Consider the following 24,722-nt stretch of genomic DNA (forward strand, 5'->3'; position numbering starts at 1 on the left):
TAAAATGTATTATCGCTTTCATTTGCACCATTTCAAACAAAGACGAAAGTAGGTAGGGGTTTACGCAAAACGTTCTTGTCAGAACGCGAGTCCGTAAGAACACGAGTGCACGGCCCTCGATGTAACAGACCAGCTCAGGTCCCATTTTCTTCCTAGAGCTCACTGCTTGAGATCTCCACTCAGGACTGCTCTTTTTTCTCATGCCTGTAATTAGAAATGCACGTATCTTAGTACAAAAAAACTTCTAGCCTAGCACGATGGATATCGTAAGGAAAACAAACTTCAGAAGTGAAAGGGCTGAGGTAAAAAAACGGAGAGGTACGGACACTGACATTCATTTAAAACACACTTGGCCTACACGGATCAGACACGCATAATCTACCAAAAATCACAAAATGGGTAAGTGTGAATGTTTGCAACAAAACCACAGCACATGCAACGCCGATAGTCACGAAAAACCCCACAATAAAACGTAAAGTGACAGAAAAGGGAGAAATAGTTCAATTACAAACAAACGTATGCATGCAGAAGCGCAAGGATGACACAAAACCGTGTGAAAGAAATGTGTTACCCGTTTCCTTGAAGCGTTTGGACAAGAGGCCTCCGTCGGAGGAACGGCTGCTGGGCGCTTGGCAGGACAAGGGGAAGTGTGTCCAGGCAGTGTTTGCTGCTTTTTTGTGTGCCCCCGGACATGATTGGCGCGTGTAAAGCAAGCTGGCGTGCCTGTATATATTCTTCGTATGCCTTCTCCCACATCGTCACCCATCATCATCTTCTTTCTTCTCCCCTTCCTCTTCCCCAGTGCAGAGTAGCAAGCCAGATGTTTAATAATTCTGGCCAACCTCTCTCCCTTTCCTTTCAATAAAGCATCTATCTATCTATGCGAAGAAGACACAAGGGTGAACATTTGGGCTAGTCGGCATTGTATCTTGACTGAAAGCCTCGCAAATCAAGACAAATACAAACATCAAAATATTTCTGCTTAGACAGCCTACCGTCTATTTTACTGTGCAAAGGAATTAAAATGAGAAAACGTTGGTACGTACGTTTTCACACCATATATTATTTTGCGAGACAGAGGCGACAAACCCCAATAATGGAAGAACATAAATTTTATGGACTCTGGTTTAATTTACCATGAAAAGAAATGTGTGGCGAAATACGGTGGCTACATTTTTCTACGAGTTATGGTTACATGAATGTCATGCATACTGTATTCCGGAAGTACCAGCCATAATGTTTTTGGGGTAGAAGTTAGGCAGCATCACCTGCTTGCACTTTCACCGTTTCACTGTAAAAACAACAGTGGAATTTTTTAGTGATATCGGCTACACTTGCCTCTGCAGCCCGTCGATAATTCTAACCCCAAAGGGACATACACGTCTTAATCGCGGGCTTTGCTTGACTGATTATGACTGTGTGATTGTGCGATTTGTTTTTTTTAAGACTATCGTTTTCTTTATATACTGCCTTATCTGTAACAATATATCATTTGGTTGCTCAGCGCATGCGTCTTCCCTCTCGCCCAGTCTACTATAGAGTTGTTTTAATATGTTCTTTAACACGTACTAACCAGCTCGTATTCGCCTTCATCTTGCATATAGCAGTGTTATGCTTTCCATGGTGACGCGATGCCTGGTCCCATATCCACTCAAAGGATCTGCCAGGATCTCAACGCTGTCATTCACCCCACTGCCAGAGACGTCTGTGTTCTGGATGATCAGGGCGCATTCCGGCAGGTCGACCAAAATTTTACACCCTAGGTTCCCGCCATGTTTTTTCTTTTTTTTTTTGCTCGCTCAAGCTCAATGCCACTGGGATATTGTAGCGCAAGATGTGCCGAGATTTACCTGGAACGACTGCAGCAACGCTTGACCGAATCTATCATGTTTCGGACTGTTTACTTCTCTCCAATGAATTTTTCTCAATAGTTCCTCGCCACCTTTAAAGTAAGGGTTGTGGAGAGTGCGAAACATATTCCGCAGAGCAATGACCGACGGGCACAACCGACGTGATAAAGGGCCGTTTCCCCAGCTGTACCGCTAAGCCTTCCATATACGTGGGCATCACTGACCTGTATGCATATTTTCAGGGGCAATCTGTACTTCCTGAGAACATTCGCCCATTTTTAACCTTGTACTGCGAGAACGTGTGCTCATTACAGTAGTTTTGCGCATCATTGCAGTTGTATGCAACTACATCGTACGCAAGTGATTTTAAAAAGCCCCATGCAAAGAAATCGCATGGAGTGAGATGCGTTGACCCCGGTGGCCGCCGCGTGCAAACAATGCAAAACATTTGGGGTATAATGAGGGTGGGGCATAATCCTGTTAAATTATTCATATATAGCTGTACGTGCTTCTCTTCCACTTCAGGTAGGCATTCATGTTAGATTACTGTATCATGAAAAATTATCCAACGGTCTCCTGTCCACCCACTGCTACATTATGGGATTCGGGCTTTCCGCAGCTGCCCATTGCGCAGCCGCCGCCCGTTCCTCTGTTTTCCTCTTTCTCCTGTATAAAGAGGTGGAGGGGCGGCCGGACGACTTGTCACTGTCGCTCGGCCACAGCTTCGTCCCTGCGTCTCGATGGCTTATCGCAATGGCGCCTTTTGGCGGGAATACAACACCGCTTCGATGGCCACGCTTGCGCGACAGTCCGAGCGGGGCCAGAGGGAGACCCTTCCGAGGCATCGCAAGGTGCAGCGAAGCGCTCTCCTCCCTGCGTTTCGGTGTTTCAGTGTGCGCGTAGTGACGGCTGATCGGGGCTTCGGCTCACGCGACGCTCCAACCGGCGGTGGTTGGTAGCCTCTGCTCACGTAGCAACCACAACTGGAGACTGCACGAGACGTGTAGTTGAAGGCCTTGGGTTTTCACGAGACCACTGCCATGCGTTGTGTTATTTCACCGCTCCATATAGGTGAAAAGTATGTTCATAACTGAAGAGTAACTGGAAACCTCCTAGAGCTATTCTTTGTTGTTTCGGTGACACACTGACAGTCGTGGTGCAAGATAAGAAGGGGTAGTTTGTGCAGCATACGAATGTTGTGCGGACGTAGGCCTTTTTTCTTGAAGTGTAGGCCCTTCGTCGACGCTGTGGTAATGAATAGGAAGCTCGTGCCTTGCCAAAATTGTCACGGCGCGGATTTTAACGCAGCCCTAATCTCCCAGCATCGAGTATTTTTGGCCTTCTTTCCGTTCTGATAATTTTGTTATCTGCTGGCCATCCTTATCAGACATACGCGATGCAGCGGTCTAAGACATCACACGGATTGCTTTCTGCACAAAGCCCAATGATTGCATGCGCACATCGAAGAGACAGTCTTCACACTGAAAGTGTACGGGCATATCCTCGTGGAATAAGTTCCCGAACTATGGAAAAGAAAACAGCACAGACTGAGCAGCTGCCGATGGTGTCGGACGGACGACGGCAGACGACATTCGATGCTTGAAAACGTTCCTTGCTATGCAAAAACTTCTTTTATTGTTACTATGATTCAGAGCTTGAGAAAGCGTCATGAAACCTTATGCCAAACAAAGACCCTCATTTCTCATCCATCATTTCTCACGAGTATTCTCCACCAGTGTGATTACTGGGAAAGCATTTTCGGTCGTTTCTGATGTTGCAAATATTCGACTTGTGGTATGCAATCAAGCAATACTTCAAAATTGGTATGGAGCAAAACGGTGGACAAGATGCAATTTCTTCCTAACAATTAGAGCTTCCGGGATCATCGGCTTAGCTGGGAGAATCTTTATATGCGATGACTAGAATAAGATACAAGATACAGAATTTTGGTTGCACAAAATCGCGATCACAGAGGTAAGCCCTGGTACCATTAAGCCCTTCCAAATACCTTTAAGTACTTCATATTCATTGTACCTCCATAATTTCCTGTGCTTCATTACCGCGGCATCCCTTCGTCCCGTCGCTTTATGGCCTGTTCATGTATTTTCATCTGTACTAGCCCTTCGTTTATCCATACTTCGAGGAATATACGTATTCTGCCAGTCTTGATATCTCACTCCCTTGTATTGTCAGCTTTTTATCAGTGAAATCGTTGCTTGCCATCAGACCAGACTTAATCGCGCTGAAGGTTAATCAGATTGCATCTCCCTCGTATCCACATATGTTAGCCAATGCTTGCAAATCTTTTTCGCTATTGGCTAATAGAAGAATGTCACCCGCGAACGTTAATCTAGCTTATACGAAAGATTAAAACCAGTAGTTTTCTGGCAGTCTCTTTTCCATATTCTTCATATAAATCATGAACAACAGCGGCGATAGCGGACATCCTTGCCTTAGTCCTGGGATTACATCCACAGTAGATTTACTTAACCCCTCCCATGCAATCTCAACTTTATGACCTCTGTATACTTCCTTTTGTAATCCAAATACATTCACCGATGCCTTCAGATTCGTGAATGTTCTACATAACTTCCCTATTCACGCTGTCCTATGCACCGTTCATGTCCAGAGAGGCTAAATACAGCGGCCTGTTTTCTGCCTTGGGTTGGGTTACTACAAAAATGCTATCAGCTAGGCGCAAACCACTTCAGAACTCGTTTTGTAATTCGCACAGTACATTATTACTTAAATGTCTGTCCGTGCCTGGAATTTTTGTTTCACTGCCCGCATTTTCCAGCCTGTACTAACTGATGTTATCGCAATCAGTTTAAATTATTTAAAGTTTTTGCTACCTGCTTCCCTTTGTAGATTAAATTCATCCCTCTCTGGTCGCCAGCTGGCCGGTATTTCTTTCTTCTTTATGGCAGTTTCAAATGCCTTTAGCAACGTGGCCTTGCGCATTAGTCCAAGCGAATTATTAAGCTTGAGTGGAATTTCCTCCATCCCTATGTTTGAGCTTACAGGAATATTTGACTCCGCCATCTTCCAGTTAAGATTTGTAATTTCCTTTCCTTCATGCTTTCCGATACTGTTTCTTTATTTGAGAGGATTACCTCATCTTTGTGCCTAAATGCTTCGGTGATAACTGATGTAATGTATCCTATAGCGTGATTTTCTTCTACGTTTTCTCTCGACGTCCTGATTATGTTCTTTTCGTTATGGTTCCCCTCACTCACGCAATTTATATGGTTCCAGATTTTCTTCGCCGCCTCTTTAGTTGAGTCTCACGCTTCAGTCATCTAGCGATCGGTGTGCTGCTTTATTTTATCCTGCACAATATCCGCACTTTCAGTTTCGTTTGCCGATAGGATTCCCATCGGTAGCTAAGTTTTCTTAGCTTCTCTGTGTTCTCTGGAAGCTATGCTTTCCAATTTCAGGCCTCCGTTCCAAGCCATCCTACCAACTGAGTGTACCACACAAAGCAGCCCGTTCTCGACGCAACATCCATTTTCACCTTTAGGAGCGCAGTTTGAATGCTAACAAGCGCTATCGTCCTGCCAAGCTATCTTGGCGCAATATTTGTGTCTCGTACTGTTTCTCTCTTTATTTTCAGCATTAAAAATAAAATTAGGTTGCAATTGCTGTTGACGGGCCATCAACGTAGCTGTGTCACGGCCTTTTCCAAAGAGTATACGCCATCTGCTCCGCGAAATAAGGATTTGTTTTGCTTAAGGTATTCCAAAATTTCTTCGGATTTGTCGCACGCTTGAAATGTGTCATCTGCTCGGTCAAATATCTTTTTGTAGCAGCATGTCCTAAGGCACCAAGATATAGCTTCGAAAAGCGGGGCACTCCCTTTTTAGTTACCAAAAAAAAAAAAAGATTTTTTCCTGATCTTCCTTTTCCAGTTTCGATATATTTCTACACTTCGCTTCTTTTCCATAGCATTTATTCAGTTTTAACGTTCTATGTTTTTCACCTATTGCTTAGCACTCTTTATTTCTCCGTCATTTTTCCCTGCATGCATAAAGTTAGTCTCCTGGATCTTTTCCTCCATTTTGAGTCAACGCTATTTAGGTATAAGTATTTACATATTGTTACTGATATGTATTTATTGTAACTTGCGCTCCGATGGGCGGAGCTGGGCGCAATGTCTTCAGCGGACGTGCAGCATCCATACTGTTAGCGTCGTCGTTTTCCAGAACACTTCGTTGTCTATGCGTTCTTCGGTCGTCGTTGTCGCCTGTGAACGCGCCACTTCATCGGCCACGCGTTTCCCGGTAACACTATTCCCATCAGGAAAGTGCATGTGGCTTGAGGTGGGCCACATGCACTATTTCGGAAGTGGGTGTAGCGGACAGTGTCTTTGGGTAGAGCGGTGTAATTTCACATGTTACGTCAGTAACTGGGCTTAATACACGATAAGGGCCTGTGTAGGTGGGCAAAAGGTTTTTGCACAACATCACACGGCGGGACGGGAGCCAGAGCAACACCAGAGATCCGGGAGGATAATGAATATCATGGTGGTGAGCGTCGTAGCGGCGATTTTGTGCTTCTTGGGAGGCAGAGAGCTTGTGACGAGCAATCTGTCGGGCGACATCGGCTCGGGCGATGGTATCGTGTGCATAAGTTGTGTCGGGGCCAGCGGCGGGAAGCAAAGTGCCGAAGGGCAGTTAGGGGCCTCTTCCAAAAAGAAGATAGAATGGAGAGTACCCAGCAGTGTCATGGCGCAGAGTTATATGAGAATGTGACAAATGGCAGACTAATGTCCCAGTCGCAGTGGCTGTCGGTTACGTGTACATGGCGAGCATGTCGATGAGTGTGCGGTTAAGACGTTCCGTAAAGCCGTTCGTCTGAGGATGATACGTCGTGGTAAAATTGTGCCGAACGGAGCAAGAACGAAGTATTTCGTCAACAACTCGGGAAAGGAAACAGCGGCCACGGTCAGTAAGTAGTTGACGGGGAGCACCATGGTGAAGTATGACGTCGTGGAAAAGGAAGTCAGCAACGTCAGTAGCGCAGCTAGTTGGAAGGCGCGAGTGATCACGTACCACGTGACATAATCGGTAGCCACAGCGATTCATTTGTTTCCAGACGAGGACTCCAGGAAGGGGCCTAGATAGAGGTCAAGGCCAACACAAGAAAACGGCTGCAGATGTCCAGGAGGCTGAACAGGGGGTTTCTTCCGGCGTTGACAGCGGTCGCAAGCGGCTACATAACGTTGAACGAAGCGGTAGAGTCAAGGCCACAAGAATCGCCGGCGCACACTGTCGCTGTGCGTGAGAGGCTAAGATGATCAGCTCTAGGTGCGTCATGCATTTGTTCAAGAACGGCAGAGCGTAGTTGCTGGGGAATGAGCCGCGAGGGCTCAGTGCCATCAGGTCGCATGTTGCGGCGCTACAGCGTGTTCCCATGCCGGAAGAACAGGGCAAGCGATGAGTCACGGCTGTCTGCGCAGAGGTCGATGAGAAAACAAAGGGTTGGGTGCAAGCGCTGTTCGTTGGCGATGTTGGAAAAGCCGGATATAGAGAAGACACAGGGGTCGAATTCATGGTCTGTAGGGTAAGGGGGATCGAAGGGATAACGGGACAGACAGTCTGCATCCTGGTGGAGCCGACCGGATTTGTATACAGCCGAAAAGGTATACTCCCGCAAGCGCAGTGCCCAGCGGCCGAGGCGGCCAGCAGGATGCTTGAGGGAAGACAGCCAAATAATGCGTGCTGGTTGGCAATAACAGTGAAGGAACAGCCAAATAAGTAGCATTGAGGGTGTGGCATAGAGCATGAATATCCAAAGTCGAGGCGAAAAAAAGCTACATTGTTTGCACAAACAAAAACACTTATGTTAGGATGGATGGGGATGTTATTTACCAAAATGTGGAAAGCAGTGATGAAAAAACAGATCGTTGTGGGACACTCCCTGTCTTTTTGTTCTTGTTTAGCTCTACGCTGATCAGAATGCCGAGAGCGTGAACAGAGAGTAATGAAGCTGGATGAGCACAGCAAGGTGAACGAATTTACTTGAAGCCCACTTAACATTGCCAATGCCAAAATGGCGCCTAGCCAAGACGCGTGGAGCAATCTTAGACCGACCCAAACTGTCCTGCATAAGCACGACGAACGACTGATGAGACGTCCATCTTAGACGTAAAGCCTATACCAAGAAACATGCATCCGGTACAGCATGAAGGAGAAGAGATGCAAAAAAGAGAAGACAAAGAGAGGCAGCCTTTGTGCTCCCAATCATTACTCAGAATCACGCGACTTTATTAACAGAAGCGCAAGAAGCAGGCAGGAACTGCACCAGAGGCAGGATAGGAAAGGCAGGCAAGGATCCTCAAGAGCATCAAGGAAGGCCAAAGGAAAGCATAGCTGATATGGACACCGGCACACCACTCCGCAGAGGGAAACGAAGCTGCACACGTCACAGCCCGAGCACTGCTACCTCGGGAATCTTAAGGCCGTCCCACATGGAGCGATTTTTCCGCGGCAAACCTTGTGAACTGCCGCCCGGCGGCCGTTCGCGGCCGCCGGCGGCCGTTCACAGGCTATCAAGCCGGGCCAGATATTTTCGCCGGCGGCCGGGCGAACGGCCGCTCCTGGGCGCGACCGATGGCAGCACTTGCTGCCGCACCGCGCCGGCTGCAGCTCCGAGTCGTGAGCGCCGACGATACGCAAAACTTTAGAAAAGTGTGCTAAAGTTTGTTGTTCCCGTAAATAATAAGCGAAATGTCAATACTGAATCCTTCCTGAGGATCGCTGAACCGTAGCGAGTGGCTGATAGAGAAGCGACAACTGCGATGCAAGCAAGGTTCTGCTCACGACCATCTGCCGCCGTCGCGGCACGACTGCTCCGTTCCGCTTGCACGCCGCCTCCGCTAAAAAGTGGAGCCGAAGTTAATCATATTGTTTCTTAGCTGTATTCGCTGTTCGTGATGAGGATGAAGAAGTGCAACAGACTCGGAGAAGACGACGACGCTGAGTGTTGTGAAATCGGTGCCCTCATCAACGTTAGTTGTGGGGACAGCTTCGGGACTGTAAATCTTCCACGTAACATCTCTTGGTGGAGGTGAATCTATTCGATCCCCTGTCACAAGCTGGATCTCCGCAGCGGCCGCCACATCGGAACCACCACGATGACTACCGACGCCTCTACCTCTACAGCCGCCGCCCCTGCTGTTGTAATGGCCCATCCCCGTGACCCCGGAACCTTCTGCGGGACCGACGACGTCGACGTAGACGACTGGCTAGCCCTATACGAGCGCGTGAGCGAACACAACAGGTGGGATGCCACACTCATGCTCGCGAATGTAATATTTTACTTGGCTGGGACCGCGCGGGTGTGGTTTGAAACCCACGAAGACGAGCTAACATCCTGGGATATTTGCAAACAGAAGCTGCACGACCTATTCGGAAAGCCTATTTGCCGCCACATTGCCGCCAAAAAAGCACTCGCCTTTCGCGCCGAAACGTCTACGAAGTCTTATCTCACTTACATCCAAGACGTCCTGTCTAAGTGCCGCAAAGTCGACCAAGGCATGCCTGAGGAGGATAAAGTCGGCCATATAGTAAAATGCATTGCCGACGATGCCTTCAACCTCCTGTTGTGCAGGGATATTGCTCCACCGTGGACTCTGTGCTACAGGTGTGCCGACGTTTCGAGCAGGCGAAACAGAGGCGCATAACTCACCGTTTCGACCGGCTGCCGAACACGGCTGCTAGCTCCTCCTGTATCGATATCCCGACTCCTCGACCGCCTGCTAACGACAGCACTTTGACACGCATTGTCCGCCAAGAGCTTGAGGCAATGACTCCCGCGGCCTCGCTGTCGCATACACCCGACAACACCCTGGCTACCATATCACTTATTAAGGCTGTTGTTCGCCAAGAGGTTGCGAATATGGGCCCCCCTTCTACCAGCCCCACCGACACCACGGATTCAGGACCTGCCCCTCCAGCAATTGCTGCCACCTCAACCAACGCCGGTTTCTCGCCCCGATATCGTTACCGCAACCCAAATGAATGGCGTACCCACGATAATCGCCCCATCTGTTTTAATTGTTCTCGCGTTGGCCACATTTCCCGCCACTGCCGTAGTCGCTGGTACACGCCATCTCGTCAGTACACCTACGTCGACAGCCACGGAGACTATGCCCCTCGCCATTCCCCACCTCGCCCCGACCAGACCCTTGCTGACCCCGGTTCCACTCTCCATGCTGCCAACCGTTCACCATCCCCACAAGCTCGACGTTCGCGTTTTCATCTTCCTCGCCGCAGTTCGCCACCGTCATATTCTGGCCACGTGCCGGAAAACTAGCCAATGCAGCTCCCGTAGATGACGCTGCATTTATGACCCGGACCGAAAAACTTCTGTTGACCCCTGCCCTACAAAATAACCGTATCGACGTCCTTGTGGATGGAGTTCCCGTTTCTGTTCTAATTGATACATGCGCCCAACTGCCCGTTCTCAGCTCCTCATTTCGCCGTCGCCTCAAGAAAGTCCTTACGCCAGCCGCCTCGTCCACAGTTCGCGTCGCCAATGGCAGCCCTGCTGCCGTGGTTGGCATGTGTACGGCGCGAGTTACAATTGCTGACCGTCATGCCCCAGAGTTGTTCACCGTCCTACATGAAAGCCCCCACGACGTTATCCTTGGCATTGACTTCTTAACAGCACACTCTGCCCTTATTGACTACTCTAGCGGCCTACTTCGCTTGGACCTTCCGCTCTGCTCTGAAGACCCCTCCTGCTCACCCCGCCTTCGATCAGCACAATTCAGCCGCCTTCCTCCTGAAACTGGCGTTTACATCCCTATGTCACCATTTCCACCCGTCCCAGATGGCGATTATCTCGCTTGTCCCATTACTGATGTCATGTTGCAGCGGCACGTCACCCTTCCTCATCTAATTGTGCACATCTCCCAGAACCGCACCACTCTCCCTGTCCTTAACTTCAGCTTTTCAACTCAAGTTCTGCCCGAGGGAATTTCATTAGCTGCGCTGTCCCCGATTACCGATTGTGCCTTTTCAGCTCTGTCTACAGATCATACAACTGCCGTCCCTGCCAACAACCCCTCGTCGGCCACATCGCGCCCTGATCCGCTTAACAGCATGATTGCAGCTGATCTTCCACCCGAATTCGCCGCTGTGTTACGCAAGCTTTTGTTTACCTACAGTGACCTTTTCGACTTCGGTACCCGCCCATTGGGTCAAACGACAGTTGTCACCCACCGCATTGACACCGGTGACGCCAGTCCTATTCACAGGCGGCCCTATCGCGTTTCGCTTGCCGAGCGACGCGTCATTCAAACGGAGGTCGAAAAGGCGTTAGCGAACGACATAATCGAGCCTTCCAGTAGCCCCTGGGCATCCCCTGTCGTGTTAGTCAAGAAGAAGGATAACAGTTGGAGATTCTGCGTTGACTACGGTCATTTGAATAAGATAACCAAAAAAGATTTATATCCTCTTCCGCGCATCGACGACGCGCTTGATAGTTTGCACGGAGCCAACTACTTTTCATCCATCGACCTTCGTTCCGGCTACTGGTAGATTTCTGTCGACGAGAGAGACCGTGAAAACACAGCGTTCATCACCCCTGACGGCCTTTATCAATTTAAAGTCATGCCTTTTGGCCTATGTAACACCCCTGCAACTTTCGAACGCATGATGGACTCATTACTGCGCGGCTTCAAGTGGACGACTTGTCTTTGTTACTTAGACGACGTCATTGTTTTCTCGTCCACTTTTGACAGCCACCTCTCTCGCCTTTCTACCATTCTCGGGCTATTCGCCGCGCCGGCCTTCAACTCAACTCAAAGAAATGCAGTTTCGGCCATCGGGAAATCAAAGTGCTTGGTCACTTGGTTAATGCTTCCGGTGTTCAGCCTCGCCCTGACAAGATACGTGCTGTCAGAGATTTCCCACTCCGCGTTCATCCAGCGATGTCCGAAGCTTTATTGGCCTATGTTCTTATTTCCAACGATTCGTCCCGAACATCGCAGTCCTTGCTCGTCCACTCACCCAACGTCTCAAGAAAGACGTTTCATTCTGTTGGTCGCCTGAACAAGGTGCAGCTTTCTCAGAGCTTATTGCTGCTCTAACTACGCCACCAGTCTTGGCCCACTTCAACCCTTCCGCCAATACTGAACTCCGCATCGAGGCAAGTGGCCATGGAATAGGAGCTATACTCGCACAACGACAACACGGCCGTACAAGGGTGATTGCGTATGCCAGCCGCCTCCTCTCAACACCCGAACAAAATTATTCTATTACAGAGCGATAGTGCCTGGCGCTTGTCTGGGCTATTACGAAATTCCGCCCTCATTTGTTTGGCCGCCATTTTACTGTGATAACAGACCATCATGCCTTGTGCTGGCTGTCCTCTCTCAAAGATCCTACTGGCCGGTTGGGGCGCTGGGCGCTACAATTACAAGAATACACCTTTTCCGCCGTCTATAAGTCCGTCCGGCTTCACCAAGATGCAGACGGTCTGTCACGTCATCCCGTCGACTCCCCTAGTCCTACAGACTCTGACGATGATGCATATGTCTTGTCTGTCTCCGCCTTTGCCAACATTGCTAAGGAACAGCACTTAGATCCTTCTCTGCATTCCATTATCCTCCGTCTTACCTCCGACCGCCCTGACCTCTCTCGCCTTATTTGTGCTCCACGATAACACCCTATACCGACGTAATATGCGACCAGATGGCACAGACCTTTTCCTCGTCATTCCCCAACACCTGCGTTCCACCATCCTTGAACAGTTCCATGATGCTCCCACGGCTGGCCACTTGGGTGTCTCTCGCACATACGACAGCCTGCGCCGACGTTTCTACTGGCCGGGGCTCTAGCGCTCTGTCCAGAGTACATTGCCGCATGTGAACTGTGTCAGCGTCGGACGAAGCCCACAATTTCGCCTTCAGGTCATATGCAGCCGATACCCATACCAACTGACCCGTTTTCCCGTATAGGCGTTACCTCCTTGGCCCCTTTCCAGTTTCCACCTCGGGGAACAAATGGATCGCCGTCGCCACCGATTACGCTACTCGGGACGCTATTACCCGAGCCATCGCGACCAGCTGCGCCACAGACGTCGCTGACTTCCTTCTAGAAAACGTAATTCTTCATCATGGTGCTCCTCGCGAACTACTAACTGACCGTGGCCGCTGTTTCCTGTCGCGAGTGGTTGACGAAATTATTCACCACCGCATATCACCCCCAGACCAACGGCCTCACGGAACGTCTAAACCGTACCCTCACAGACATGCTGGCCATGTATGTGTCTGACGACCATCGAGATTGGGACGTTCATCTCCCCTTTGTCACATTCGCCTACAATTTATCGTTCCATTCTACCGATGGATACTCCCCATTTTATTTATTATTTGGCCGACACCCGTTACTACCCTTCGACACCTCTCTACCCGCGGCAGACGCCACCAGTACTTACACCAGTGATGCCGTCACCCGCGCTCATGATGCCCGCCGGATAGCTCATGCCAGGCTCTCTGCATCCCAAGACTCTCAAAAGATCCGGTACGCAGCCGCCACCGTGATGTCCACTACACTCCTGGATCTCTCGTTTTGCTGTGGCTCCCGTGCCGTCGAGTGGGCTTGTGTGAAAAACTTTTGCCCCGTTACACTGGCCTTTACCGTGTTTTGCGCCCCGTGACCGACGCCACCTACGAAGTTGAATCTGTGGTTCCGAAGTCCCCGTCCACAGCTCCAACCTCCGACATAGTGCATGTGCCGTCTAAAGCCCTATACATCAACGTTCTATTTCGCTAACATAGACCGCACCGGGACTGTGCTTTTCCCGCCGGGGGGGTAGTGTTGCTTAGCTGTATTCGCTGTTCGTGATGAGGATGAAGAAGTGCAACAGACTCGGATTAGACGACGACGCTGAGTGTTGTGAAATCGGTGCCCTCATCAACGTTAGTTGTGCGGACAGCTCCGGGACTGTAAATCTTCCATGTAACAATATTTTGCTTTTATTGTTAGAGAATGGGATTGAGGGTTAGGCAGTTCTATGAGTAGATCATTTACTATAGCACGAAGGAATTTCATAGCGCCTTTTTATGGACTGTACCATCGATGCGAAACAAAATAGGCCTAGCGACTATAGGGAGCAGCGCACGGCAGAGCACTGTCGTCCGCCGCGCCAGCGGGCGGCACTGCTTTGGTAAAGATCCGCCATAAGGTGCTGTAAGCATTGCGAGTTTGCCTACTCTGATGATACAGCTGAAGCGGGAGCTTTTTCGATGTTCCGCTCAACACTGGCTCAAACCTTGCTTCAACAGCGCCTGCAGTACGCTGTTGCTACGGCGTCGGACGTACACTAGGAGGCATGTATACAGGCGCTGTCGGGCGCAGTTTGAGACGCTAGCTAATTTATATGTTGCTCTTGAAATTCCATTTAGTGTGAAAAGTGAGTTGTTGAATCGGACCCAGGTCGTGAGTTTTCTCACTCGGGCGCCGACGCTGCCGACGCCGCCAGTTTTTCGGTGCATGTGGTTCGGCACGACGACGGTGCGTCGGCGTTCCGCCGCACCGCATGAAGTTCGCAGAGAAAGTTCGCTCCATGTGGTTGGCCCTTTAACACATGGGCTAGCATAACTACCCAAACATGCTGACCACCATGGAGGAAGGAAACAACAAAGGAGAGGCCCTTAACCATTCCCAATTCATTGGAGAACGTGTGGCGGAAGTGACGCCAAAGTTTAGGGTTAGCAAGGTAGGACATTAGCAATGGCATCGCTGTTGCTATGAAAACTTGGGCCTCTAGGCACAGCGTGGCTAAGGGCGCGAGGTACGTGAGCGTCACCGAGAACGAAAAAGCGGAGGGTAAAGGAGGAGGTGAGACATTGCTGCGTCCGGTCGCGGCGCGGCCACGCGGCATGCCGGCTCCAAAAAAGTGACGTCAGGGCCTCTCCTAAGTTTTTACCTTCCTTCATGCTGACCACCTACTCAGAAATCCTATAGCACTATAGGCTATGCAGAAGGAAATATGCGCCACCTGAAAAACACCGAGACAAAGATGAAAAAATAACACTGAGAAGAATTCAAACAAGCACGTATTCAAGCCCAAAAGGACTTCGAAGAATCTCCCTGCGCCACTATGCGCCACAATGCGCGCACTGCGATATGGAGGCGGACCACACGGTATACTGGCCTGTCTGTACAACACCGCAATAAAAAGGATAAAAGGCCTGGCGATTGAGCAGTGGGGCCAAATGCTTTCCAGGAACGACCCGAACGTTCAGCCCCAGCTGAGTGCAAGAGCGGAAGCAAAATTCAACGGACGCATGGAATAAGGCTGCCGACAACCAAGCTTTGTTTCAATGAAGAATGTTTTGATAATCATCTTAAGCTCCTTACACTTCTTCTGCCTCGGATCAAAGGCCGTGTGTCTCCAGAAGTGAAGCATGTCGAATTCTACTACGAGCAGCGTTATTCTATGCGCTGTATACATACAGCTGTAATAGAGGGTTATGTACTCGGTTTGAAAGAAGCGTTAAAAGAAAGTGTGAAGTCCCATCTGGGATGAAACTGAAGATACGCTGCTGTAAATCGGAGTTCTTTGGAGTATTTTTATGTGCAGCTAATCAGAATATTAACAAAGATAACTATGCAATGGACATAGTAAGTCAATGAACAAGGGCGGCTCATCACATCGGAAAAGTAGCACGTTACTCTGCTCGCTCCTTACCAAGGCAGATCAACTATAAGCGAAACAGGTGCCAATTCGAGACGACTGAGCTAGGCATTACTTTTCCGGCGCCGCCTTCTTTGACGTCCTGAATACTATTACCAATAATACAAGGGTATGACGTCATGCGCTCTGATGGGTTAGTTGGTTCCGAAAATTTCACGGTTTCTTGCAGCGAGATAGTGATAGCACTAGCAATCGCTTTGAAAACAACCTGCCAACATGGAGAGCATTTCTGTACGAGTGCACCGGTACAACTTCACACACGTCTTCCAATGGGCTGTGCAAGGTATGGTGTTTGGCAATGCAGTTTAGCTGTTTAAAAGTGTTCCGCCCGATAGAACAATTTGCAGAACAGGAGACAACCCATATAAACTGGCATTCCGTTGACGACGCCTTTACTGCAAATTCAAACAGAATGACTTCTAGCAAGACATAAGTAGACAAGGTTGTGCCGGTGGTGCTTCAAAGCTTTTTCATTGAACAGCCGTTTACAATTCCTGTTCTCCTCTCATTTGTCGCCACCGTTAAAGGGCATCCCCTAAGCCTTGCGGTTGAGTTACTCCATACCTATAATACTGCGACTGGAAGATTTGTTTATTAGCGGTTCTCTGTCTTGTTTTTACTTACTAGTTATACTTACATTTTCTTTGCTTTCTTTATTGATTCCTATTCCTATCACCTCGACAGTTTATTGAAATTTTAGCAACAATAATTCCTAATCCATAAATGATATTTAAAGCCTAATTAGGAATCACGTACCTTCACTGAATCCTGGACAATCCTCCACAGTGGGTACGTTCCATATGTGCAGAGGCGCAAAGAAGAAGCAGGCGCCGGTATTTCAACCAAACACTCATTTGTCCATATCACTAGTTCATCACTCCAGCAGTATCCCACAAGCGGATCGGTAAAATATCCTGGTATTACTGATCGATCAGCATTATATTAAAGTCTTGATATAAAGAGCGTTGCGTTTAAAGGAGAACGCGCTTTAGGCAGACTGACACTAATTGACAATAAAAAGTTTGGGATGCGTCGCGACAAATTATTGTTAATATACAAAGTCTACGCCACATCTATTCTTCGAATTTTTTTGCTAGCTGTTCTCTGATAGAGCGAACTACGAAATTCAACCGCTAGTCTTAATAGAAAGATGCACTCTGGGCTTCTGCCTTGGTCTCCCGAAACAGGTTCAAACGCGCTGCTTTTTCTTGAAGCAGGAATCCTTGATCTGAATTTCCACTTCCAACTAACGTTGCGTACTTTCACCACATCATTGGATCCGATCATTGATGTCAGTACTTCCTTTTTGTGTTTTATCGGTCTTTTCTTGCCTAATCATTCGCCACGGTATCAAATTTCACAAGTTACGCCCACGCAAAATATTTTAATACCTATTGGGCTTCAGCTCAGTTCTTTAGAGAGGGTTGATGACTCGAAGACAAGAGTCGAATTTTATCCCGACGGCATTTTTTCCTCTCATGCTAAGCACGTGCCCGTAAATATAACGAGGAAAAGTGACATCGTGCAGCTCTTTCAACAGATGCTACCGTCAGCTGCGAAAAGGCGGCACATAGCATCTTTTCAGAGGATTTGACATGGAGCTATTACATTGCAATGCCATTACATTACTATTTTCTTTGCGGAATTTCTGGCCCCCCATTGCCTCTGTACGAAATTCCATGTCATTAGTTTCACGTTATCATACTCGCTGACTGTTTTTCAGTTTTAAACTCGGTTGAAACATTACAAAAAGATTATTTGCGCTTCTCCTTTTGATTTTGTTATTGCATGAACTTTGAAAGAGGTGCATTTTGTCTGGGTCCTTGTCCATGTAGGTATTCATTTAAAGGAGGTAGCCGATTTCTTAGTAAGATTGGCTCTTAATGCTTCTGTGACATATCCGGTCCCTATCTTCAGCCTGCTGGAGACTGACGCTTTAGCGATTCCAGCAGATATAAGCCAAGCCACTTTGTCTCTTACTAAATGCCATCGATTATCAGAACTCAGTATGTAATTGGAACGTCCGGTTAAGTGAAACCAGGATGGGTGATGTATCAATGACGCTGATAAAGGGCGGGAGGCCCACTTTGGGTCTATATCTATGCAGACGTGGGTGGACACCAACCAACCTGTGTCACGCATGCGGCAAAGTTGAATGTATAGAGCATTCCTCCTCTACTGTCTAAAGTTCGCACTTAGAGAAAGACCTAACTGGAGGTCCTTTTCTCCAGATTAGGTCTCTCCTTGTCTCTACCAGTGTGACGGTCGCTCGGTGCGAGCGCTAAAAGATTTGCATGGGGTTCAATATGCGGGATTCTCCATGATTACATATTTGCAACTGGTGCGTTGGAGCGCTCTCTTAAATTGCTCCTATATATTGTTTTCCTAATAAAATGTTTTTTTTTAGATTACTTTAAATGCTCTTAGGTTGTCTTTTATCAATACATATTGCAAAGTTCCAGATTGGTGCCTTTATTTTTGTCGTAATAGTGTAAGAAAATTTCCACGCATATGCCGCTACACCTTGCTCAAACCCCCATGTGGGTATATGCCATGTTCCAAAGAGACAAAAGAAGAAGAAGAAGACGCAGAGGAAACCTATGCACTGACCATACTGACCGGAGTTGCATCTTCGTAAACCAGTAAGTTGTATGGCTCCTATTTTTCATTGCTGTGCATTGAATGTATCATCTCTAGCTAGAATTGTGCGGACTGGGATGATTTTTCGACCACTATTTCTTTTATTTTCATGACGAAATGAAGTCTCTCAAATTCCTTTGGTCTTACTGGACTGTCAACAAGAATCAAGAAGAGTCATCAAGCCTATATCTCAACGAAGGAGCGCTGGCTTTTGGGCGTACCCGTAAGCATGGCCGGCACTGCACTCATTGCTTCAGGACTTCTGGTCTTGTCCCAAGCGCTCACCGTCTACAAGGAAGACGCCGGATACGGGGGATTGAACGAAACCGTTGATAAATACGTCGCGAACGATCCATCCGTGGTCGATTCTACCCAGGTAACATGGTGACAGTAGCTTTTTTGCAACAAATGCTTAGGTGTGTTTTTAGCCTTGCTACTTGGGCCCTTCGATTGTTTTTAGTCCTATAGCTGAATTTTATTTCGCGACTGTTGGTAAGTGCGTGTTTTAGAACGGCCAATGAAGGCGCGTACTGTGGTCAAGAGGGATTTCTTGAGGATTCGAGTGCCGAATGTCGCAGCTATCGCTGCACCCGATTGACGAAACTGACCGCTTTACGTGCAGCTCGGAGCACACTCTCGCGCCGCGCATTGGACGTCGTCGTCTTTGTAAGCTTCAATCTGTGGGCAAAAGCTTTTACACGTCCTAGTCGGCTAAACTGCTCCTCCGGCGGTTGCTTGCTGTCTCGCTATGGTAAAGGGCGTGTGCGTCAGCGCTGCGACACAGGCATCAGGCTGATAAACAACCATGCTTAGCTTAGCCTATGCCTGAATAAAGTGCAACCGGAAGGAACATCCGCATTTTTTGTCTTGTCGGACAAGCGAAGCACGCTCATATCGAGTGATAAAACATGAGGAATATTTGTATGCATTTTGGTTTGCGGCTCTTAGTTTCCATGCTGTTGGTGTTGAAATGTATAATATCCAAATAATAGTTTGATGAAAATTTTACTTTGTTTTCAATTTTTATTATATATACGGTGAGCTTTCATGCGAACAAGAATATTCAATTTCTAAGTCACGCAACGGAAAAGTGGCTCAGTACAGGCTTTACCTCCCTCTACCGTGTCGAGATACTGTGTTGAGATACAGCATGCAGTGTCCAATAGCTCAGTTTCCATTGCGAGAGGCAGCGCCCGCTTTCTCTCCTTGAAATTTCGCTGCCTTCTCAGGGCACAAGAGGGGTTTGCTTATTCCGCCATTTCGCCACAGAAAAAAAGCGGCCACCCTAACCTTAATTTTCAAGCAGCGACATGAGCCTCAGTAGCGAGAAGCACTGCGTAGTCACTCTCAATCACTCCCAGCGGTTTGTGTAAATTGAGCACTGCATCTGGTACTTCAGAGCCGGTAAATAAAATGGTGCAAGGAACCGTTGGAAATTTTGCGTATTAGGAAAAGCGAATGTTATGATTTATCCTCAACTATTTGTTTTTATTGTCAGCACCCAAATATTTACTTCGGCACAAGCGCTTATAGAGATAGTTTTGGATAGGTGTTGTTTGATGAGCACAATGGTACTAGCAGTACGTTCATCTTGTGAGGTACATTGGTGAGTCGTTCCAGCTTAATGTTAAGATTAGGGGTACAAAACATCCAGCCAAAAACGAAAATTTTAAATCGAGGCACACAGAATAGTTCATTATCGAATACTAGGGAGATGTGTTAAAGATATGTTTGAGTTGCCGAAAGCTTTCTTCTCTGACTTTAGTTTGTTCCTTACTATTTGCACGTGCACTCCTGTACTCTAACGATCTTTGGTACTGTGTTTTATTGCAGTGTGGCGCGTAAGAAGCAATAGGAGGAGCTCTTGTTTGTTTCCCTCCTAATCTAATGGTTAAATGAATACTATAAGAGCATGAAATTTGCTGCTTCAGCAATCTTCTCTTTGATTACCATCCTAATAGGTTGCAGATTAAGTAGCTGGACAAGTGCGCTAATGAGAAGAGTTTACTTTTAGTAAGCCATTATATATAGGAATGTTTGCAGGCTACAGATCAGGTTTGCCTAATTGTTGTGCTATATGTACTTGGCCGCGATTGTGGAGAGTAGCTGAGCGGACTGCACAAAATGAAATACAGACAGCGCAAAATGAAACGTAAAAAACGTTCAGTGGTCCTTAAATATACTCCTTCATGATACAGATCTCCTGATTTAAACCAAACAGTATTGCTTTGACCTCAAAGGGTCAAATCTGAGCCGAGCATTATCGCCGGATACTAGCTCTGAGGCGCCCATAAGCAGGTTCTTGTTTTTGATATTTATTCTTTAGTATCCTAATTAATAATTTGTCTTCTTCAGTAGAGTATTCTTTACTTGGGTTTTCAAGTAATCAAAGTGATCCCATAATCAGCATGAGAAGAAAAATTTTCATCATGATTCTGAAATAATTTCACGGCAAATTCTGTAAATTACCACAAGTCAATATTAACGCGGGTCGTGAGCATGTCACGGAAACGCAATATTTCAGCAAAATCGAATATCCTTGTTAAACAAAATGCAGTATTTCAAGTAGAAACCTGTTCCGGGCTCCTGTAATAATTCTGTGTTACATTGAAGTATAATATTACATAAAACGCATCATTTTCTACCAGGCAAAAAACAAGTATTAGAACTTAAGTTTTATCGCTTGGAACGCATGTTAATTTCTCAAGTCATAATGCAGGTACACCGTTTCAAAACCCTTACATGTGCTGAAGTGTTATATTTTCTCTTTTCGTTATTATACAAAGCGCAAAATTGTCTGATTTCTAGATAACATGAACTGCTTACCCCGTTTATCATTGAGCCTTGAAGGTATGGGGAGTAGGAAAAATTACATATCGTAAATTGTTCTCTGTGCACTTGAAAAGCACGTTTTCAGCTCTTTATAACTTGCATATAGTATTAATTTTCTTTAAATTTTCCGGATTGGGGCAGAATCCAATAAAAGATAGATATGACCCTCCCTCATTCATCAGCGTACATCCCACATGTCACAAGCTATTAAGAAGTTCATGTTCCGGAGCACTCTGCGTAAGTGCATTTCTCATAGACACTGTTAGTACGAGACGTTGTACTTTGTAAGCGGAAGATAAATAATGAGGTCATTTAACCGCATTTCTGGTGTGCCGGTATTGTTTGTATCCGTCCTATCGATTCTTTATCTGATACAGTTAACTTAAAAAGAGACGGGCCCTTTCATTTCACTTCGATGTCAGATGACATATATGTGCTAGTTACCCAGTCAGGCGCCTAACCGAGTCTGAATCAGGACGAAATTTTGCAGCTTACGATTGCCTTAAAAGTTGAAGTGGGTTAAAATTGACTTTCCCGTAGTTTTGTCAATCGATTCAGGATAGTAGCTGCAGTGTAGCTGCACAGGCCGATTGATTGGGTTATTAAGCGTGACATTTGACGTGTTTTCATGCGCGTGAGAGTGCTGGGCAGTATCTCTTCTTTTGTTGTTTCATAAGGCACAATGGTACATCTATGGTTGCAGCATTCATCAAATGATACATTGGCAGCTGAGTTTAATATTGATCTAACCTCCGCAATGTTCTCAATAACACGGCGATCAAAACTGCCCAACCGGCCATAATTTCATTCCTTGTCTTTAAATCATATCCGAATCCAAGCTAAATAGTTAGTGTTCCCTTACTGTAAATTTTCTACGCCCTGCGAGGTTTTCCTAAACACTGCACAAACACCATTCAGACTACAATTTCACTATCTCTTCAGGTAACTTTCCTTGTTAGCCAAGTCGGGGGACCGATGGCCTCGGTTCGCCCGTGGTCCAGAGTTCGCATTTTAGAATGAGATTTTTTTTTTTCACGTGCGAAGAATCCCGTAGAGCTATATGGCTTTTTTGTAGGCAGCGCTTGGGCAGAATATAAGTATTGAATATCACTAACTTCCAATCTCCAATAAAATAGTTATCTGATTAAAAAAAATCAAATCAGCACTATTTTAAATACAATCAATCTTGGAATATATATATACAGTTGAATTTGAATTGAATTTCCAGTTTAATTTGCAGGTCGTAGTCGAGTTGAATTTCCAGGTCGTAGCTGAGCAGTAAGGTTTGGCATGAGCCCGGTTGCGCGAACCTCCGCAGATGTATAGATGGGGGATCTGCTGGGCAGCCACATAACATATAGACAAGCGTCATGTTTTTAAACAAAGGTGGCGCTGCGATCTGGAGTGACATGGGGTGTAGGCAAAAACGCAGCGCGCCTACACTGCGCAAATAAGCGACGCTGCCTTCGGAACTAGTTCGCGCGTGCGAATAATCTGAAGCGTAAGCTTCGCTTGGGCGTAGAAGTAGTGTGGTTTATGCCTGGAGAGTATTTCAGCACGTTATCAGCCGATTACTGCTGGAATTACCTGGCGAAGAGCGCTGCATTGGCTTCCTTATCCGTGGCCTCAACAGCGCGCGGCTACGGTACGTAGGCGACTGCCATGAGTGATTAAGTTAAATAAAAGCGAGAGAGAACCATGCAGAAGAAAGACTAATAGTCAACATTGTTCAACTTAGGGGCCTATTCCTAGCGCATTCAAGGAGGACGACAATATGAACGACTGGAAGTGCTTTTTTCATATGACGACTCTTTTGACTGGCTTTCTGCTGCTTCAAGCACTTTCACTCTAAAGAACAATATTATCGGCAACTATATGTAGCAAACTAGAAATCACATTTCTAGCTCACTTTACCGGCAACTTAAGTCATAGAATTTCATATTTAGTAAGAACTCAATCTTTTAGTTCTTTGTAACATGTTCGCATAGTGTGCTGCCAACTTGTTTTCGCCTGCTCGATAAAAGAGACGTCAGACGTCTGTCCCATCTTGCAGACGTAGCAAGGTCATTCGCAGGTTAATATGTACATGAAGGCCCGTAAGAATGCTCTCATTTTGTTCTCTTGGAGAAACGTATGAGTGCAGATCCAAAGTTCTCCACGATCGCTTGCAGCGAAATTTGCGCGATCTGCTGAGCTTTTTTAATAGACTTGGAAATTTTTTATTCAAATGCGCGTCATCTTACTCTGCTTATTAGTCACCCCTCATTGTGAGATTCCTCTTTGGGACATTAAACTCCATGTACCATATATACTTAAATATCCTGCTCGATCAGAGCTAGGCTGTACGTGGACATTTAGTTCGTTCGTCGATATCTTATAATGACCTCCAGAAATAAAATTTAAAGGAGTTCTATATAAATAAAGGAGTTCTATACAGATCTCTACAGTAGCCAAAGTAGTCAGGACCGTAATGAGATTAGCGGTAGGGAAAAACAGTCAGATGTCCCACCAGTTACGAAGGACGAGGTCAAGAAAGCATTAGAAACTATAAAAAGGGGGAAATCAGCTGGAGAGGATCAGATAACTACAGATTTGCTGAGACATGGGGGGGATATCGTGCTAGAAAAACTGGCCACCCTGTATACGCAGTGCCTGGTGTCATTGACGGTACCGGAACCATGGAAGAATGCAAACATTATTCTCATTCATAAGAAAGGGGACTCTAAGGACCTTAAAAATTACAGACCAATCAGCTTAATTATGTTACGTATAAGGTATTTACTAAGGTAATCGCAAATAGAATCAGGACAGCCTTAGACTTCAATCCAGCAAATGATCAAGCAGGGTTTCGGAAACGGTACTCTACTATCGACCATATCCATACAATCAATCAGGTGATAGCAAAATGTTCGGAATATAACCAGCCCTTATACATAGCATTCATTTATTACGAAAAAGCATTTGACTCAGTTGAAACCTCGGCGGTGATGCAGGCATTGCGAAATCAGGGGGTAGACGAGCCGGACGTGAAAGTGCTGGAAGATATATATAGTGGCTGCACAGCAACTATAGTTGTTCATAAAGAAAGTAACAAAATTCCCATAATGAAAGGTGTTAGGCAAGGAGACACAGTCTCCCCAGTACTATTCACAGCTTGCTTAGAGGAAGTATTCAGAGACTTGGAATGGGAGCAGTTAGGGATAAGGGTAGATGGAGAATACCTCAGTAATCTGCGATTTGCTGATGACATTGCCTTGCTAAGCAACTCGGGGGATGAACTGCAAATAATGATTGATGACCTAGACAGGAAAAGTAGAAAGATAGGCTTGAAAATCAATATGCAGAAGACTAAGGTAATGTTCAACAGCCTCGGGAAGGAACAGCAGTTTACGTTAGGTAGCGAAGTACTGGAAGTAGTAGGCGAATATGTCTACTTAGGACAGATAGTAACCGCAGATCCGGACCATGAAAAGGAAATAACAAGAAGAATAAGATTGGGATGGAGCGCATTTGTAAAGCACTCGCAGATTATGACTAGCAGCTTACCGGTATCGCTAAAAAGGAAAGTATATAACAGTTGCATCTTACCTGTACTCACCTATGGCGCTGAAACGTGGAGGCTAACCAAGAGAGTTCTATTTAAGTTGAGGACAACCCAGAGGGCTATGGAACGAAAAATGGTAGGGGTAA

The 24,722-nt window shown here is 46.6% G+C and overlaps 1 protein-coding gene across 6 annotated transcripts in view; it reads right to left on the reverse strand.

The window, feature by feature from the left end:
• LOC146209816 (uncharacterized) overlaps positions 1–24,722 on the reverse strand; it is an 81,180-nt gene that overhangs the window by 44,109 nt on the left and 12,349 nt on the right. Inside the window, exon 5 of one of the 6 annotated variants that reach the window (XM_084604143.1) lies at positions 22–204. The exons of 4 other annotated variants lie outside the window; for them this stretch is intronic. In XM_084604143.1, the coding sequence (XP_084460269.1) occupies positions 199–204 (6 nt within the window). In that variant the 3' untranslated portion in view covers positions 22–198. Of the gene's footprint in view, positions 1–21; positions 205–24,722 lie in introns of those variants that run through there. One more of the 6 variants, XM_084604119.1, reaches the window with a different exon arrangement.

The sequence above is a fragment of the Amblyomma maculatum genome, chromosome 1 (assembly GCF_055883805.1).
Source record: "Amblyomma maculatum isolate TAMU_Amacu chromosome 1, ASM5588380v1, whole genome shotgun sequence".
Taxonomy (NCBI): domain Eukaryota; kingdom Metazoa; phylum Arthropoda; class Arachnida; order Ixodida; family Ixodidae; genus Amblyomma; species Amblyomma maculatum.